We start from the raw sequence: 18704 nt of genomic DNA, 5'->3' as shown, positions 1-18704 counted from the left end.
ACCTAGCAGTGCATTACAATAGTCCAGTCTAGAGGTCATGAATGCATGAACTAGCTTTTCTGCATCAGAAACAGGTAGCATGTTCCGTAACTTGGCAATGTTTCTAAGATTTAAAAGTCGTCGTACATACAGAAAATAAAAAGAAAAAATAATTAAAAAAAAAATAATATATATATATATATAAAATCAAGATGCTCTTGAGAGCTGTCAAACAGACAGTATGTCTCCTCTAGTTTGAGGTTATCTTGTGTAAGGTCGATTAAAGCTGGAAATAATTCCCGGCATTAGAGAGGAAATGCAGCCTTTAACTGAATCAAACATGCAATCAAATTAGACGTGCATGCAGTATGAGATTAGTCATTCTTCCACGCATGGATTGCAAATCCATCCCAAAGAGGCACAAAATCACTTTTACGGACTTTTAAATTAAATGTTCCCTCCTGGTGGAATGACCTGCCCAACTCAATCCGAGCAGCTGAGTCCTTAGCCATCTTCAAGAATCGGCTAAAAACACATCTCTTCCATCTTTTTTTTTGACCCTCTAACTCTAGCACTCTCTGTTGTAACGCTATATAAAAAAAAATAAATTAAAAAAACTAGCACTAACTTTTCTAATCTTTTTGTGTTCTATCTATTTGTTTTCTTTTTATTTATAATACAATTATCAAAAGCAAAAAAAGGCCTCTAACACTAGTTTGCTCTATTCTTTTTCTATTCTATCTGTTTTTCTTTTTATTTAATATATAATTAAAAAGAAAAAAACCTTGCTACGTGTACTGCATTAAGCTAACTGAGTCTTGTTATAGCACTTGCATATCATTGCTCTTTTGTTGATTTTGATTGCTTCCATTGTTCTCATTTATAAGTTGCTTTGGAAAAAAAACATCTTCTAAATTACTAAATGTAAATGTTCTAAGATGGAAGAATGCTGTTTTTGTAACATGGGAAATATGATTTTCAAAAGACAAGTTGTTGTCTAATATAACACCCAGATTTTTGACTGTAGAGGAAGTAACAGTACATCCGTCTAGATGCAAATTGTAATCCAAGAGATTCTGTGTACTGTTTTTTGGTCCAATAAGTAATATCTCTGTCTTATCCGAATTTAATAGGAGAAAATAATTGGTCATCCAGTCTTTTACATTTTTAACAGACTTTGTTAGCTTAGATAATTTAGAAGTTTCATCTGGTCTTCTTGAAATATTGAGTATCATCAGCATAACAATGGAAACTAATCCCGTATTTTCTAATAATATTACCAAGGGGCAACATGTACATTGAAAATAGCAGAGGGCCTAGGACAGATCCTTGTGGCACTCCAACCTTTACTGGATTTAATTGTGATGATCCCCCGTTTAAATAAACAAAGTGGTAGCGATCAGACAGGTAGGATTTAAACCATCTTAAAGCCTGCCCTTGAATACCTGTATAGTTTTGTAATCGATCTATGAGTATGTCATGATCTATGGTGTCGAACGTAGCACTAAGGTCAAGTAAAACTTGCAATGAGATGCGGCCTTGGTCTGACGCAAGAAGCAAGTCATTTGTAATTTTAACAAGTGCCGTTTCTGTGCTATGATGGGGTCTGAAACCTGACTGAAATACTTCATAGATATGATTTTTTTTCAGGAAGGAGCACAATTGAGCAGACAAAACTTTTTCTAACATTTTAGACATAAACAGAAAATTTGAAATGGGTCTGTAATTTGCCAGTTCACTAGGATCTAGTTGTGGTTTCTTAATAAGAGGCTTAATAACCGCCAATATATCCCCCCCCATATGATTGTAAAGCGCTTTGGGTGTATAGCAATACACAATAAAGTGCTATATAAATGCCTCATTCATTCAATATTATATGACATTCAAAGCATGAGTTTGTGTTCATTTTATTCATATTCTGGATGCTGCAGGGATGACGTGTTTTTGTAGGCCAATTGCAAAATTGTGTTTTATCACTTCTGCTTCCATCACGTCCATCAAGTCAATAGATTTTTGGTTAAATGCCTCCAATAAGGTTTTAAATAAGCACAATATATTTTCATGTTTTATTCTACAACAGAGAATGCAAATGGATTTTTGATTTGAGGTCTTTATATCCCCTTGGTATGAATGAGGAATTGGTTTTGAATAGTTTTTTTGTGATATATGTGTACAAGAAACATTTATAAGATCTATGGGTGAAATTATGTATGAAACATTTTTTGCATTTTACATTAATAATGTTGTATTAAGGTATTTTTGCATTGAGGAATTTTTTACCATTAAAATATATTTATAGGAATGTCTTAAGGTAAAATTGGATACATTGTATGGTGTTTTTGGGCCTGCGTGCATATGATGTCCATGGTGAATATTGATGTTATAATGGGTGCAGGTGTGCACTAATCAATGTGGCACTGAGGAAGAGCTTTTGTCTCGAAAACGTTTTGCACTTTTCACTTTTGCACTTTTTTACGGCCTCTGATTAAGCATTATAATAAAGATTTTTTGAGGTTTTGCCCTGCATTTGACCGTGTGCGGATTGTTTTTTCTGCTGGCTTCATGTTATTCTACAACATGAAATATATCTGTAATACCCCTTAAAAAGCTTTTTTTTGTCTTAAAAAAGACATCTGCTAACAAGTGTCTAAGTTTCAGAAACTTAATGGTGGTGACGTTGAAGTCATGTGACAGTTGTGTAGTCTGTTAATAGCCTACATTTAGCTTTTTACTTCTGGCGATTGAATTTAGGCTTCAGTTGTGTTCAATTGTGAAGATTATCATGACGAACAAAATGTGAATCATAAACTTTTATTGGTCACAGAGCTTGTTTTCTGCAATAATCCTAAAGCCATTGGAAAAATCCTATTGGGTTTTTGTACAGGTAACCAGGTTCATGCTAACATTCTGCTTTTGGCCTACAAAACTGCATCACGATGCATCACTTCCTGTTGACAGTTTACCTGTTTGAGTTCCAGGAACTGGTGGATGTTGGTCCTGCTTGTGTAAATCACATTGAACATGTTGTTCTCGAGATGGTGGGCATGACCTGATGGTTTCAAATCTCCTTGTTTCCAGAGTGTCCCTACCACAAGCCACTGGGGTTTGAGTCCGGGTCAGTGATGGCGGAGCAGCTTACCTGTTCAAACCAGGATCAGTACGTGGGCTGGTTCTCCTCATGGACCCCAAATAAAGCTCGACTGAACAGTCAAGGGTTTGGGTAAGTGTCTCAGAAAAACCCTCTAGCAGCACTAAACCAGCCTGAAATTAAAGCTTGGGTTTCACCATTACCAAAATGACTAGCACTAAATCTGATTTAACTTGTGTGGGGTCATAATAAAGCGGACACTGACTGACTTTCCGCTTTGTCGCAGCTGTGCTTGGCTGTCCAAATTCCAGGACACGAATCAGTGGCTTCAGATCGACCTCCAGGAGGTGCGGGTGGTCTCGGGTATCCTGGCTCAGGGCCGCTGTGATGCTGACGAATGGACAACGAAATACAGCCTGCAGTACCGAACCCAAGAAAACCTCAACTGGATCTATTACAAAGACCAGACCGGGAATAACAGGGTAAAAGACTTAAAATACAAAAGTATTTGAGTCAAATCAAAAGGATTTCTCTTACAACTGACGTGATGTGAAAAAACATCAGTAACACTGTCAAGTTTTAATACTAGCCTCTTGTTCTTCCATTAACGAGCATTCCATTCACACCAAAGACAATAACAATAACTATAAATATTGTTTTATTTATCATTCTAATTCTAAGAGAATAGCGAAGTACACACCATAACTAATAATGATATTGCTGGAATCACTTTCAATTATTTTCCCGCTGATGAATGATAAACCTCTACAGCTAATTACAATCTTTCTGAATTTTAAAGAGCACGAACCTTTAAACATTTTTGCAGCACACGCTTATAATAAACTGAACGTTATCATCCGTTGGTGTGGGCGCTAATAAAGGTTGCTAGTAATACCTTTTACAGTTATGGTTCTTGGTGTGAAACGCTTTTAAATGGTAATCTATCCATCCATCTATCCATTCATCTATCTATCTATTACTATTAAGTGCCAAAACAACAAAGTTTTACCACATTATTGCCTAATTTCTGTGAAGTGTCCTATCCAAAAACACAGGGCACATGTCTGATAGGCCCGGTTTCACAAACAGGGTTTAGGTTAAACTAGCATTAGGCCATAGTTCAATTAGGACATTTAAATAAAATGCCTTAGATAAAAACACTACTGGTGTGCATCTTGAGACAAAACAATGAAACTGACATATGTTAAGATCAGAGAGTGCAAGTTTCTTTCAGTTAAAACAGCACAGACATGCATTTTAGTCTGGGACTAAGCTTAAACCTTGTCTATAAAACCAGGAGATAATAGCTATGTTTCCATCCACCTATTTTTATGCACATTTTGGAATATCACACAAAAAACCTCTGGATGGAAATGCCAAGATGTGCATAAATACTAAAAATGCACATAAACTTATGCGCACAATTGAGTAGGATAAACGTTTTATTCGATAAGAAAAAAACTAATCTGGGAACCAGATGAATCCTCTGCACAATATGACCTTGTTGCAGCCTAGAATTAAACTGCTGGTCTCGTCTGGCCAGTGCCTAGAATTAAACTGCTGGTCTCGTCTGACCAGAGGAGAACGGCACACTATTTCGACACACTATTTCCCTTTTTTAATACTGTAAAGCTGCTTTGTCACAATCTGCATTGTAAAAAGCGCTATATAAGTAACTTGACTTATCAGATATGAAAATTATTTTATTCAGTAGCTATGTTTCCATCCAAAGGTTCTAATTAAACTTATGCGCAAAACTGGAATATCGCATAAAACATTTGCGAATAAGTTTCCATCCAACGAGTCAAAGAGAACAAAATCGTCATCTCCTGGTAAACTGGCACTAAATATCACTAATAAAACTAGGAGAAGCCACTGAATGTAATCATTTTCATATATGATAAATTACTCGCGTCTCAGAGCGAGCAGACGAAACACAATAAATGCAGTCATTGCTTTCGGAGGCGGATGCTGGGAACGCAGTCGTGTAAGACAATTTTACAGAAATACTTTGACGACAGACTTTGCTCAGGCATTTCAAAACGATCATAATATAAAGGAATTTATTCGGTAAATGCTTCCCGTAGTTCATGTGCATTTTTTCTTATCGGATAAAAAGTTTATCCTACTCAAATGTGCGCATAAGTTTTTTATGCGCATTTTTAGAATTTATGTGCATCTTGGCGTATCCATCCAGCGTTTTTTTTTTAATGCGATAGTCCAAAATGCGCATAAAAATAGGTAGATGGAAACACAGCTAGTGGCTTCTCCAAATTTTCATATTGATATTTAGTGCTAGATTATCAGGAAGTGACAATTTTGCTCTCTTTGACTCGTTGGATGGAAACGGTGCTTTATTCGCAAATGTTTTATGCGATATTCCACTTTTGCGCATAAGTTAAATTCGCATCTTTGTATGGAAACATAGCTAATGCTTTTGATGGCAATGTTGGATTAGTCAGTAGTGAGTATACTGGCATGAACTCCCTATCATTTAATGATGTTTATGGCTTGTGTTCATCCATCAGGTGTTTTATGGAAACACGGACCGATCCTCCACGGTCCAGAACCTGCTGCGTCCGCCCATCGTAGCGCGGTACCTGCGGATCCTGCCTCTGGGCTGGCACACGCGCATCGCCCTACGCCTGGAGCTGCTCATGTGCATGAACAAATGCGTCACGGGTTAAGAACAGCTTTAGGTACTACAGTAAAATATGTGACCCTGTCTGTGAAATCCAGGCTAAATTCTCAAAATCTAATTTTGAGATAACAAGCATCAAAGTTTGATTTCAACCATTAATTTCACCATGATTTCAATCTTTGACATGGCCTTACTCAGTCAATATTAAAGATATAAAGGTTATATTTTCACAGAATGTTCTTTATCTTTATAAAGGATGATTTTATGTAGAAAACAGTAAATCACAAAAAAATGACTTTAGCTGGGTTTTCACAGGCTTTATAAAGTCACATATACTCAGATCAGTAGGTAACAGGCAATTTGAAATAATACCATATAACTGTAGCTTCTGTGTGTACAAAATAAAACAAATAAGCATTTTTGGCCTAAAACAAGAGGACTGCTTTATTATTATAAATGACTTGCTGATCTTTGCGAAGTTTACAAAAAAGAGGAACAGTCCATTTTGCTTTCTGAAATGATAATTGAATAAATTCCATATTGATTTATTAAGTCAGAAAACATGTGAACAACCATTGAGCTTCCTAGTAACTGCATTTAAAACTGTCAAAATTCATTACCACAGATAAAGGCTGTAAACTAGCTAGCTAGCTTTGCTAGCGGCTGTTTCTGACTCAGCACAACCACCAAAATAAACTACTATTATCTAATAAATGGCTGTAAATATAACCAGAAGAAGACTCGCACACTGGTGTTAATGTAATTCACGTCTTTTTGAAAAAATTCCATGTTAGAGAGACATTAGCAATTTAATTAACACATAAAGAGACTCAGTGTTGAGCTAATCAGGTATAAAACAAAATGGAAAATCCTGTCTTAAAATTACTAACCGCCCAGCTAACAATTTTTGATTCCCAAAATTTAGGTTATCACAAATTTCAGAGGAGGTTAGTTTTTATTTTTTATTAAAAAAAATCAATACAAAAATTTTTTTTGCTTGTTTGTTTGGGAAAGTTAATTTTTGATTCCAAGAATGTTCTTATATGGTTTTCAAAATAAATAACCAAATAGGAACCATATGGGAACGTTGTTTTTGATGGTGCCGACCTAGTAACTGCTATTAATACTGAAATAAGTCATTTCAAATAAGACATAATAACAAGCTTTAGCATGTGCTAACATCAAGGGTGTAGGAGATTATAGGCAATGCTAAAATTAGCTTTGCAATTGTTCAATGTTCAATGAAGACGTCTGCTAGCAAAAAAAAAGTCAACCATTCTATGCATTTGCTCTCCTCGTGTAGTTTTACACAAAATATTTTTAAGACAGAAAAACATTCAAGTGCACCACTAAAGGACAGTTCACGCTTGATTTGGTTTGATTTGGTTTTATTCATGAATTTTTTTTAAAACAGACAGTCTTATGGTTATTCAAATGAGCTCATTAGCATCTCAACTCCTCCCTGCAGCTGAAGAGCACATGAATATAGAGTGAAACACCATCCATCATGACAATCCTGCGATATGAAACGTGTGGCAGTAGAAGAGACTGATGAATAAACCTCAGACACAAGGACCATTAGCGTCTAATTGACCAGTTTATGATCAATATTCTCAATAATCTAGATGATTCGAGGATAGTTCCTATACATATCTCTGAAATAAAAATGAGATGCATATCGCTGATGTGTAATCGAGTTCGGTTTTCCAGGAAATCCTGGCGTTTGACATCTCGTGTACCCGACTGACATATGAATCATTCATGTAAAAACCAGCTGAGAGGAAAACAAAACGCCTCCAGGAACCTTGAGCTTTATTTAGAAGATTATCTGGCGAATGTGAAATTACATATTGCATAAAATTAATAAATTATTATTATTATTATTTCTCCTCCTCATGTATACACACACTGGCTCTATTTCCCTAAACAGAAACATGAAACAATCTAAAGAGCTTCGACATCTGATATCCAGATATTGCATGTAAAACTGTATTTGCAAAGAACTCTATACCTGAGGGAATCAAAGACTGATAAGATATAGTAAAAAGTAATCTTGCTTTAAAAATAAAAAAAGGCATCATATACTCAGATTTTTTTTTTGCAGTGGATCTCAATGGCCAGTAGGTGGAGCCACACCATTTCATTTGATTTGGTCAGATTTGGTTGACGTTTTTGCTTCAATTATTTAAAAGGCTTAAGAAATTTCACTGGCTGTGATTTGTAAAGACTAACAAAAGACCCACACGAAACCTAGATAGCGCACGCATGTTGTCGGGACGTTTTTTTCTGTCACTTTTAGACCCTTCAGCATCTGCAGTACACTACGGGTCAAAAGTTTGGAATAATTATGATTTTTAATGTCTCTACTCACCAAGGCTGCATTTATTTGATTAAAATTACAGTTAAAACAGAAAAAAAATGAAATATTATTAGAATTGAAAATAACTCTTTTCTATATGAATATAGTGTAAAATGTAATTTATTTCTGTGATGCGCAGCTGTATTTTCAGCATCATTACTCCAGTCTTCAGTGTCACATGATCTTCAGAAATCATTCTAATATGCTGATTTGCTGCTCAATTATTGGTACTCAATATTTTATTTCATGATTCTTTGATGACATTTGTAACATTATAAATGTTTTCAACATTGCTAATAATCCGAAATGTTTCTCGAGCAGCAAATCAGCATATTAGAATGATTTCTGAAGATCATGTGACACTGAAGACTGGAGTAATGATGCTGAAAATTCAGCTTTGATCACAGGAATAAATTACAGTTTAACAGATATTCACATAGAAAACAGCTATTTTAAATTGTAAAAATATTTCACAATTTTGCTGTTTTTACCGTATTTTTAATTAAAAAAATTACAGATTTGAGCAGAAGAGACTGCTCTAAAAATCTGAATTATTTGCTAGTGTTTGTCGTTCCTGTTGTGTGTTACATTCACAACATTTAAGAATTAATTTACACATAAATATGACATTTAAAGCAACATACGTGCGCTATCTGGGAAGCACACGCACATATAATCGCGCATTCTTACCGTTAATTACTGTTACTCTTAATATCTACTGATATTCACTGAATTGTGAACAGAAAATACTCAAAGACAAAGTCGTAATATCTATATATACTGTAGTCTTATTCTATAACTATAAAATAAATGTCAATACTGTCATCTATACATGAATCATCAGAACCTTTAGCCAAATATAAGAGTAGCTATGCAGAATCAGATAATGTTTATATACTACAACCAGAGTAGAAACTAAAGCTGCACGTACAGCGTTATACATTTATATATTCCCATTTACATAGAGCTATATCATCTGCTTTTAGATTGTATTATCAGATAACAAAAAATACAGTAATTACAGTACATAAATAATATAAGAAGTGCTATCAAATATTAAAAACTAAAAAAGAAAAACAACAAAAAAAAGACATATAGGCCTACCCTTAATACGCAAGAAAAGAAGGTCCATTAGGGGCCGCCGTGAGTCCGACTCACAGCGCCGTCTCTTTAAGGTCATTCAGGTTTGGCAAACGTGAACGAAAGTGGCGAGCGAAGCCGTTGGGGCCCGGTTTGGAGGTCAGCTGGTCAGGATACGGGTTTCCCTTGGGACGGTCCAGAGCGCTGGAGTGCCAGCCGGACTCCAGGGGCCCCGGGGCCCCATACGCAGTCGAACGGCCCTTGGGCTGCATGGAGCCGAGGCCGCGGGGCTCCACGAAACTCCCGCCGCCTTTGGAGGAGGGCAGGGGGTAGTGGAGATCTGCCGAGGTTTGGTTGGAGGACGAGGATGAGGAGGTGAGATGAAGCAGCTTCCGCAAAGACCTCAGAGGCTGAGAGAGAGAAACAAGGCTTTACTGTACTGATGGAAAACTACAGCACAAAATGTTCACTGCATTGTTTTCAGATCATTTGTGGCCCTGGACCACAAAACTAGTCTTAAGGGACAATTTTTCTAAATATGGAAGCTGAATAAATAAGCTTTCCATCCGACTGGATTCGTCTGAAAGAAGAAAGTCAATATACACCTAGGATGACTTGAGTAATTAGAGTAATTTGTGGGCTAATTTTCATTTTTGGGTGAACTATCCCTTTAATATCCTAATGATTTTTGGCATAAAAGAAAAATCTATAATTTTGACCCATACAATGTATTGTTGGCTATTGCTACAAATATACCTGTGCTGCTTATGACTGCTTTTGTGCTCCAGGGTCACATTTATATATCATTTAAAGCATAATTTATAGAAATCAAAAACTGAATATCTTTTATATTTTAAATAAATCTTTTTTTACATTTTGTACAATTTATTTATATGTAAGTTAATACAGAATTTATAAAAATCTAAAATGTTTATTTTTCTATCATTTATTTATACCTTTATATAATTTACATCATTTATACACAAGTTATTTACAGAATTTATGAAAAAATATATAATTTATTTATATAATTTACACCATTTATATACATTTATATTTACATTCATAACTTTTTTATAAACACATATTATATTTATAAAATAATTAAAAACTGAATCAAATTTATTTATATATTATAATTTTTATATGCAGCGTATATGCAATTTAATGCATTATTTATAAAAAATCCAAAACTGGCTCTTTTGATTATATAACATATTGAGCTGTAACCACACAAGTGTACTATTAATAAACCCTATTATGCATTATTTCTGTGTGGGTATTTTATTCCTGGAAGTGAGATGATTTTAACAATTCCAGGTGTTACTTCAAACCAAAAATGTACTTTCATATTGATTATAATTAAATTATGTAAAGTATAATATTTGTTTTTCTTGAAATAGCTCTATAGCACATGCATCACAGCGCTGTCTATAAAATCTATTCATAACTAATATGTTCCTGTAATAATAAAAAACACTATTACTTTCTATGTAAATTAGGCTCATTATACATTAAGGCATGTTCATGAGTTATTTTTCTTTTATATTATTTTATAGCTATTATGTACACTATTCTTTAAAAGTTTGGGGTCAGTAAGATTTTTTCTTTTTTTTTTTAATAATACTTTTATTCATCAAGGATGCATTAATTTAGCACTAGAAGGGTATATGCATGTTTTATTTCTGAATGCATATTAACATGCAGTTCTTTTATGTAAAGCTCTTTATGAATCAAGCTGTTCTAGTGTTCTAGTGTGACAGTGTGTGTATCTCTGCTGATGATCCGGTCATATGACGTGCGAGTGAGCACCTGTGAGTGTGTGTCGAGCGCTCTCTCTGCGGGCCAGTCTGCGTCCCGCTCCGGATCCTGCTCTCGCTCTCGCTCTCGGTCGCGGCTGCGGGTGCGATGTCTGCTGCCCTGGTGTGTGTACGAGCGGGACGCTTTCTGTATCAGCACCTGATTACTGTATAACTAATAATATTACATATTATAATATATAATATTAATATTTTTAATATCACTGTTATTTATATATTTTTATTATTATTATTATTATGTTTTATGATGATGACGATTAATCAAATTAGACAGTAAAAACACTAATGGCATCTTACACCATCATATTTATTATTTTAAGTATGACTTAATATTAATATTATTATTATTACTTTATGACTATTAGTTTATATAAATTTTCATACTATTATTAATATAACATTTTATTATGATGATGATGATTATTTCATTATAATTAACCAGATTAGACATAGCAAAAACACTAATGGCTTTTCACAACAACATCATAATATTATTATTTCAATATTTTATATAATTTTTTTAATTCCAAATGATTCCAGAAGAAATTAATAAGTTTAACTTTATTTTTATTATTATATTTTTACAGGTAAAAAAATCACCTGAGCCGGCCCCTCGCTCGACACCTGACCAATCACACGCCGCACAGCGCTGTCAATCACCTCCACATCAGAACAGCACAACAGAGAACAGCAGCCCCGCAAACAAGCATAATACTGTTTTTTATTTTTAATACTCTTTTTATTCTCTTGTTTTATTCTTTATTATTATTATTATTATTATTAACCAGATTAGACAGTAAAAACACTGATAGTTTTTCACAACATCATATTATTATTGTTTTTAATATATTATTTTATCATAATATTATATATATATATATATATATATATATTATGTACGATTAATCAAATTAGACAGTAAAAACACTAATGGCATCTTACACCATCATATTTATTATTTTAAGTATGACTTAATATTAATATTATTATTATTACTTTATGACTATTAGTTTATATAAATTTTCATACTATTATTAATATAACATTTTATTATGATGATGATGATTATTTCATTATAATTAACCAGATTAGACATAGCAAAAACACTAATGGCTTTTCACAACAACATCATAATATTATTATTTCAATATTTTATATAATTTTTTTAATTCCAAATGATTCCAGAAGAAATTAATAAGTTTAACTTTATTTTTATTATTATATTTTTACAGGTAAAAAAATAACACAAATTAAGTCTAATTTCTGTAATATAATAACCAAAATAATCATGTTTGTTTGGACATTATTTTGTTCATAAATTAAGCATCATAAATTAATTTCAGCACAAATACTACCATGCTACGACTTACAAATGCATTTTACAATAATATAGTGTTGCTTATTTGCATTTCTGAAATGAAAATGGCCTCTTGCATTACATAAAATGCACTTCATTTTCTATAAGCAAAATATAATTTCCTACAGTTCTTCTTTGATTTTGGGCTGCAATATGACATGAATATGTGTTCAACCTCAATCTGTTTCTGCGGAAAAACATGCCAACCACAGGATGCAGATATGGGCGGAGTCATTCTAATGAGACGATGACATCACAGACCGGACAGCCAATGAGGAGACACGCGCCCAGCCCACTGGAGCAGAAGTGATTAGTGCTGTTAATCATGCAGCGCAGCGGTTTAGTGTGTGTTAGCGGATTGTACAGTATGTGTGAGACTGCTGTACCATTGCTGTGGCCACTAGGGGACGCTCTCTCTCAGAGGAGCTGCGCATGAAGCTCCTCTGAGAGTGAAAGAGAGGAAACAGAGCTTTCCTCATGACTGGCCGTCGCTCGTCATCAGCGTCTGTCTGCAACACAAGAGCACAACACTCACACATCCGCCACCCCACTCCACTGTGTGTCTGATTAGGGCTCATACAATTATTTTTATTATTTATTATTTTTATAGTTTCTATTCATATTTTGAATTTGTTTTTATTTTTTAATTTTCTAATTTTTTTTTTAGTTCTTATTAATATTTTGAATTAGTTTTTATATTTTCCATGTTCACATTTTTGTTAAAGTTTTTGCTAATTTAGTCTCTATCCTTTTTATTAGGTTTTTCCATCTATATAGTTTTTATTCATTTTTTTATTTCAGCTTTAGTTTCGGATATTTTAGCACATCGAACACAGTAAAAACACTGATAGTTTTTCCAGAACATCCTATACAGTATATGTTACGGATGGGCATTCCAAGCAAAAATAATATTCGAAAATCCCTGGGTATTATTCGATTATTATTCGAAAATCGCACCCCTCCCCTGCATGCACGCACAAACAATGTTTAATCTTAAATCAAGCCATATAATGATTGCAACGTGTTGAAACATATGAATATAATAAACATAACCGAATGACGGCACTTATTAACATAAAAGTCCGTCGATTAGCATAAATCAACTGCTCATAAGGCTATGGGCGAATTCCAAATGGCTTTTTTGCGCCCTTGAAGGGCACTTCGGGAAAGGGACGCCATTTGTAGGGACGTTCCAAATGAAAGTGAACAACTGAATCCCTTCACGAAGGGCACTTCCAGAAGTCCGTTAGCGAAGGGAACATGCGATGGTCACTTCACGGAAGTGATTTCCGTTTGTGATCGTGATCTTCGATTAGATCTTGCGATGCATTTTAAAGCAAAGTTGGGGTTGATTTTGAGTTCACATACAAACGTAAGTAGAATAGGCTGATTAAATTTGTCTATTTTAATGTAAGACAACATATTTTTCGTCAGTGATAGAAATATGATTTAAGACGGTAGTGTAAGCAAGTTTCGTTTGAAAACGTTTAATAGTAAATAAGACACAATTAGACAATATTTAAATAAAATAATAATAAGAAGAAATATTTATTTGCAACAACTGATGGAGTGCTGAATGCTGCACGCACGCGCAGCGTTGTCAAGGTAACATTTGGGGAGTTCAGGGAGTTCCAAACGCTTATATGAGAGAGTAATGCCCTACACCCTTCAAAGAACACACTTCAAGAGCTCTGCCCTTCGAAGGGAGTAGGGCATAGGGATGCTCACTTCCATTTGGAATTCGCCCTAAGATATTTCCATTTAAAAAAATGGAACCCCTAAAGGGAATAGATACGAGATGGGAGGAAAAATATACGTTACTTCAATATCTTATGTCGAAATAATATCGTTGGGCAATTATACTGTATATAAACTGCGGGCATCAGGGAGCCGTTATTAATAATTGGACATTGAAATCGCTTTTGAACGTGCGCTTGTTTTTTTACTTTCACTTTCGAGATTCACGATCACACGTACGTACGGAGCAGCACTCTGCAGTACTTACCACACATTTGACAAGATTAGATGTTTGTAGAACTAATTGGTATTTGGGGTGAAAGTAATTAGTCTTTTAATATGTCATAAATTGATTTTTGTTGTAAATATGCCTGACAAGATTGCTACACTGAATGACATTTTAGGGTCTTCTGTAAATCAGGGAAAAATGTATGATATTTATTTTTTGCTCAGAAAAACAAAATTGCAATTAAATTAAACCGAAAACTTTTACATTTTTTGTGGAAAAAACAACAACAATTTAAAGCAGTATTACACTTATTGTTTTTATGCTTAAACCCTTTTTCATCTTTGACCCATATATAGTAAAAACACTAATGGCATCTTACAACATATTTATTATTTTAAGCATTACATAATATTAATATTACTATTATTACTTTTTTATGACTATTAGCTCATATTCATTTTCATACTATTATTAATATTACATTTTATGATGATGATTATTATTTCATTATAATTAACCAGATTAGACAAAGCAAAAACACGAATGGCTTTTCACAACATCATAATATTATTATTTCAATATTATTTTATTTCAGCTTATTCAAGTTATTTTAGCACATCAAATTGAACTAAGTTTTTCTTTTTTCTTTTAAATTTTCTTTTCTTCCAAGTAACGAAATTTTTTTTTAATGGTTTTAGTTTTAGTTAACAACAATAACCTGCAAACTAATCAACTACCCTAACAGATTTTAACGCTCTAGAAATTTGAGATTGATTAGGGTTTACAATTAAATATAAAAATAAATATTTCATGTTTTTATTTTAAAAGGGCTCGTATCATGACAACTCAATTTTTTTAATTTTTAATATTTTGAATTAGTTTTTATATTTTCCATTTTCGTTTTAATTTTTGTTAGTTTTTGTAATTTTGTTTCTGTCACTTTTATTAGTTGTTATTGTTTGGTCTATATAGTTTTAATATTAACTTTTAGTTTTAGTTATTTTAGTACTTCCAGATAACTTAAAATTAGCTGAAAATAAGAGTTTTTAAATATTTTATTTGATTTCAGTTAGTTTATTTTATATTTTATTTTATTTCAAGCAAAAACAAAAACAAACAAAAACAAAAAGCATTTGGTTTTAATTAACAATAATAACCCTGCAAACAGGTTACCCTACCTGAGAGATTTTAACTCTCTAGAAACAACTGAATATTGATTATGGGTTAAATAATTAATTATAAAATGATAAAAATGATTATATCGAATCCAACTTTTTGGTCTTTTAAAAATATGTGATATTCCGTGAAAAACGACTTAAGCTTTGGACTGTTCCTCTCACAAAGCTATCATGCGACTTCAAAAGACTGGGTCGAGTCGGGTGACGGGTCTGGTTTACACTCTACTAGTCACTTACACACACATTAAACTGTAAGACATAAAACACGTGACACACACACAGACTCACGGTTTGAGACTTCTTCTTCTTCTTCTTGATGGATCTGAAGAAGCCTTGTTTCTCCTTCTCTTTGGTGGGTTCTGGAGGACTCATGTCCCGCGTCTCAGACCCCGTCCTCATCAAACAAGACACACTTTAATACAACCCATGCTTACATCTCTTTTAAATTTTTTATTTAATTATAATTTTTATTTTATTAATGCTTTTATTAATATTTTTAATTATTGTTTTTTATATGTCCACATAGTTTTCATTCATTTTTATTTGTTTCAGTTTAAGCTAAACAAAAATTAGAAATGTTGCCTTGGTAACTAACCTAAATAAAATACATTTTTTATATTTGATTTTAGTTACTGTTTATTTTATTTCAAGTAAGGAAAATGTTTTAATGGTTTTAGTTTTAATTAACAAGAATTACCAAAGAAACTGGTCACCTGAGATTTCTCTAAAAACAAGTTACTAATTCTAATTGTAAAAACAATTTGTTTTAATTTTTATTTTCATATCACGACTATTCAAATTTTTTTACTTTTAAAATTAAACGTGATTTTCAGTGAATAATGACTTCAATTTAGAATTTTTATTTTTAAATTTAGACTCATTTCCTGTTTGTCACTTCCTGCTTGACTGTCCAATGCACTCAAGTATCAGAAATAATTGTAAAAAGCATTCATTGCATCATGGCTATTAATATAAATATATTTGTTCCATAATTTGTTTATTCCAAGCACAGGGAAGCTACACATTTTTAAAAATACAGTCCTTGCATGATATATTTTTTCACGTTATCATGGAAAAAAGTTTAATTCAAATTACATTTTGGTGGAGCCAAATAATAGTAGCACATACAAATGTATTTAGCATATTTAGAGTAGGGCACTAATAGAGTGTGTCAGTGCATCATCCTCACCACGGGTCGTATGTGGGTTGGTGTATGTTGTGGCTGCTGTCCATCGTGACTCCTGAACTCTCGTGGAACGAGTTATCGGGTCTGGGAGACGGCACTGATCAAAACAGAACAACATCAACATATTAATGAGATTAATGCGCTGAGATCAAACAGTGTTACAGAAAGCAACTAATTATATTGCACTGTTATAGTAACTTTTGCATTACTTCTCACTCTTTTTTTTTTTTTTTTCCAAAGTGGTATTTGTTTTGGTGGGTTTTGATTGTCCTTCCAACATAGTTAGCATGCAATGACTGTACTGCGACGCATGCGGTGTTGACAGTTTTGTTGATTATAATGGGAGCAATTTAATTTAATTTGCATCGTGCCTGCAGTGTAGAGACTGTAGCAAGCACTGCGTGAACCTATAATACGTGACTACAGTATACAGGGAACAGAGAACTTTTCAATGGCATTCATTAAAGAACAAATAAGACAACATAGAAAGAAAAATAATACAATTAAATAATACAATTAAATAAAATGAAAAAGTAACAAAACTCTGGCATCATGATAAAACATTACTTTGTTGTTATTTATTACGCATGCACCTACATTACGCGACTACAGTATGGGGAACGGAGAGATTTTCAATTGCATTTGTCAGTAAATAAATTAGAGAACATAAAAAATAAAGTAAAACAAAATATTTAATTTAATTTAATCTAATTTAATACATTAACAAAATAACCCTGGTATTATGATAAAAACATTATTGTTATTAATTTATTATTTATTATGCATGAACTACAGTACGGGGAACAGTTTTCAATTGCATTTGTTAATAAATAGACAACAAAAAAATAAATTAAATTAAATTAAACTGAATTATAAACTAATACATTTTTATAAATTAATCAAATTAATCCCAGTATAACGATAAAACACTACTTTGTTGTTGTTTTTTTTATTATTTAATATGCATGCACTACAGTAAGAGGAACGGTTTTCAACTGCAGGTTTTCAATTGCATTCTTTACTAAATAAATTAGACAATATAGAATTTTTTTTTTATTAAATTATAATTTAAATAAATTAAAGTAATAAAATAACTAGTATTATGATAAAACATTACTTTATTGTTTGTTTTTATTATGCATGCACTTAGAGTACATGACTACAGCATGAGGAACAGAGAGGTGTTCAATTGCATCTGCTAATAAATGAATTAGACAACATAGAAATCAAATCAAATTCAATTAAATTCTTAATTAAAAAGTAAGAATTATTATATATTATGATAACACATTACTTTATCGTTCGCTTACAAAGAACAATCTGATGGCATGCACATTTCTTGTAGCTTGTCACTTCAAACTCTGTCTATATCATTTGTTAAAATCAGAAGCATCATGTGCATAAGTGTGAGGAGACTGACCCCTGTAGAAGCTCCCGACCCGTCGCGGCACTGAGTCGCTGTACATCATGCGGTTCTCTTTGGCCGATCCGCTGTCATCTGCGAGCTGCTCGTGATAAACACCTCCCTGCAGCATCAACATTTGTCAAAGACCCTTTCCAGCTGAAAAAGTGCTGCGTGTAACACTGAGGACATTATTTATCATGAACAGTGACGATTTCCCCTGTGTTTAAACTCCAAACAGAAGAAAACACAACCGAAATGCCTCCGTCTGAATGAGAGAGCAAAGCGAACAGAAAAATGGGCAGCAGAAAGAGGAGTATGAAGAGAAGGAGGTATAGAGACAGTGAAAGAGAGGGAAAGCAGGATGGTGCGGACCTCGCTCTTTTGCCGTGGCGCGTGAAAGGCGGTGGTGTTGTCCCGTGTGGACTCCCGGATTAAAGGTCGCGTGTGACTGACCTCTGCGGCCGCGGGGTCGCTCTGTTTATGGAGAGATGAGAGCAGGTGAAGCACAAAGTGCCCGCACACATTCATACAAACACCCTGTTACAAACCCTAGTGAGCTGCCTACCTAGACAACACACTCAGACATCATACTGTACACAAACTAGACAGACAGACAGACAGACAGATAGACAGATAGACAGATAG

General features: G+C 33.5%; 2 protein-coding genes across 7 annotated transcripts in view; one reads left to right on the top strand and one right to left on the bottom strand.

Moving 5' to 3' along the window:
• Window positions 1–5838, top strand: part of rs1b (retinoschisin 1b) — an 11435-nt gene extending 5597 nt beyond the window's left edge. For both annotated transcript variants that reach the window (XM_016494130.1, XM_016494131.1), the window contains 3 exons: window positions 3058–3199; window positions 3354–3549; window positions 5596–5838. In XM_016494130.1, coding sequence (XP_016349616.1) covers window positions 3058–3199; window positions 3354–3549; window positions 5596–5754 — 497 coding nt within the window. In that variant the 3' untranslated portion in view covers window positions 5755–5838. The remainder of the gene's footprint in view (window positions 1–3057; window positions 3200–3353; window positions 3550–5595) is intronic.
• Window positions 5839–8562: 2724 nt separating this feature from the next.
• Window positions 8563–18704, bottom strand: part of LOC107694434 (cyclin-dependent kinase-like 5) — a 65351-nt gene continuing 55209 nt past the window's right edge. For 2 of the 5 annotated variants that reach the window (XM_016494127.1, XM_016494125.1), the window contains exons 14-21: window positions 18432–18533; window positions 18075–18180; window positions 16658–16751; window positions 15757–15862; window positions 12711–12833; window positions 11568–11591; window positions 10960–11106; window positions 8563–9557 (exon numbers count right to left, since the gene is read on the bottom strand). In XM_016494127.1, coding sequence (XP_016349613.1) covers window positions 9222–9557; window positions 10960–11106; window positions 11568–11591; window positions 12711–12833; window positions 15757–15862; window positions 16658–16751; window positions 18075–18180; window positions 18432–18533 — 1038 coding nt within the window. In that variant the 3' untranslated portion in view covers window positions 8563–9221. Of the gene's footprint in view, window positions 9558–10959; window positions 11107–11567; window positions 11592–12499; window positions 12620–12710; window positions 12834–15756; window positions 15863–16657; window positions 16752–18074; window positions 18181–18431; window positions 18534–18704 lie in introns of those variants that run through there. The other 3 variants (XR_001634871.1, XM_016494129.1, XM_016494128.1) reach the window with 3 other exon arrangements.

Source organism: Sinocyclocheilus anshuiensis, unplaced genomic scaffold (assembly GCF_001515605.1).
Source record: "Sinocyclocheilus anshuiensis isolate Anshui unplaced genomic scaffold, SAMN03320099.WGS_v1.1 scaffold1826, whole genome shotgun sequence".
NCBI classification, from domain to species: domain Eukaryota; kingdom Metazoa; phylum Chordata; class Actinopteri; order Cypriniformes; family Cyprinidae; genus Sinocyclocheilus; species Sinocyclocheilus anshuiensis.
The sequence above is the reverse complement of the archived record's forward strand: the minus strand, read 5'-3'. Positions and strand labels throughout refer to the sequence as shown.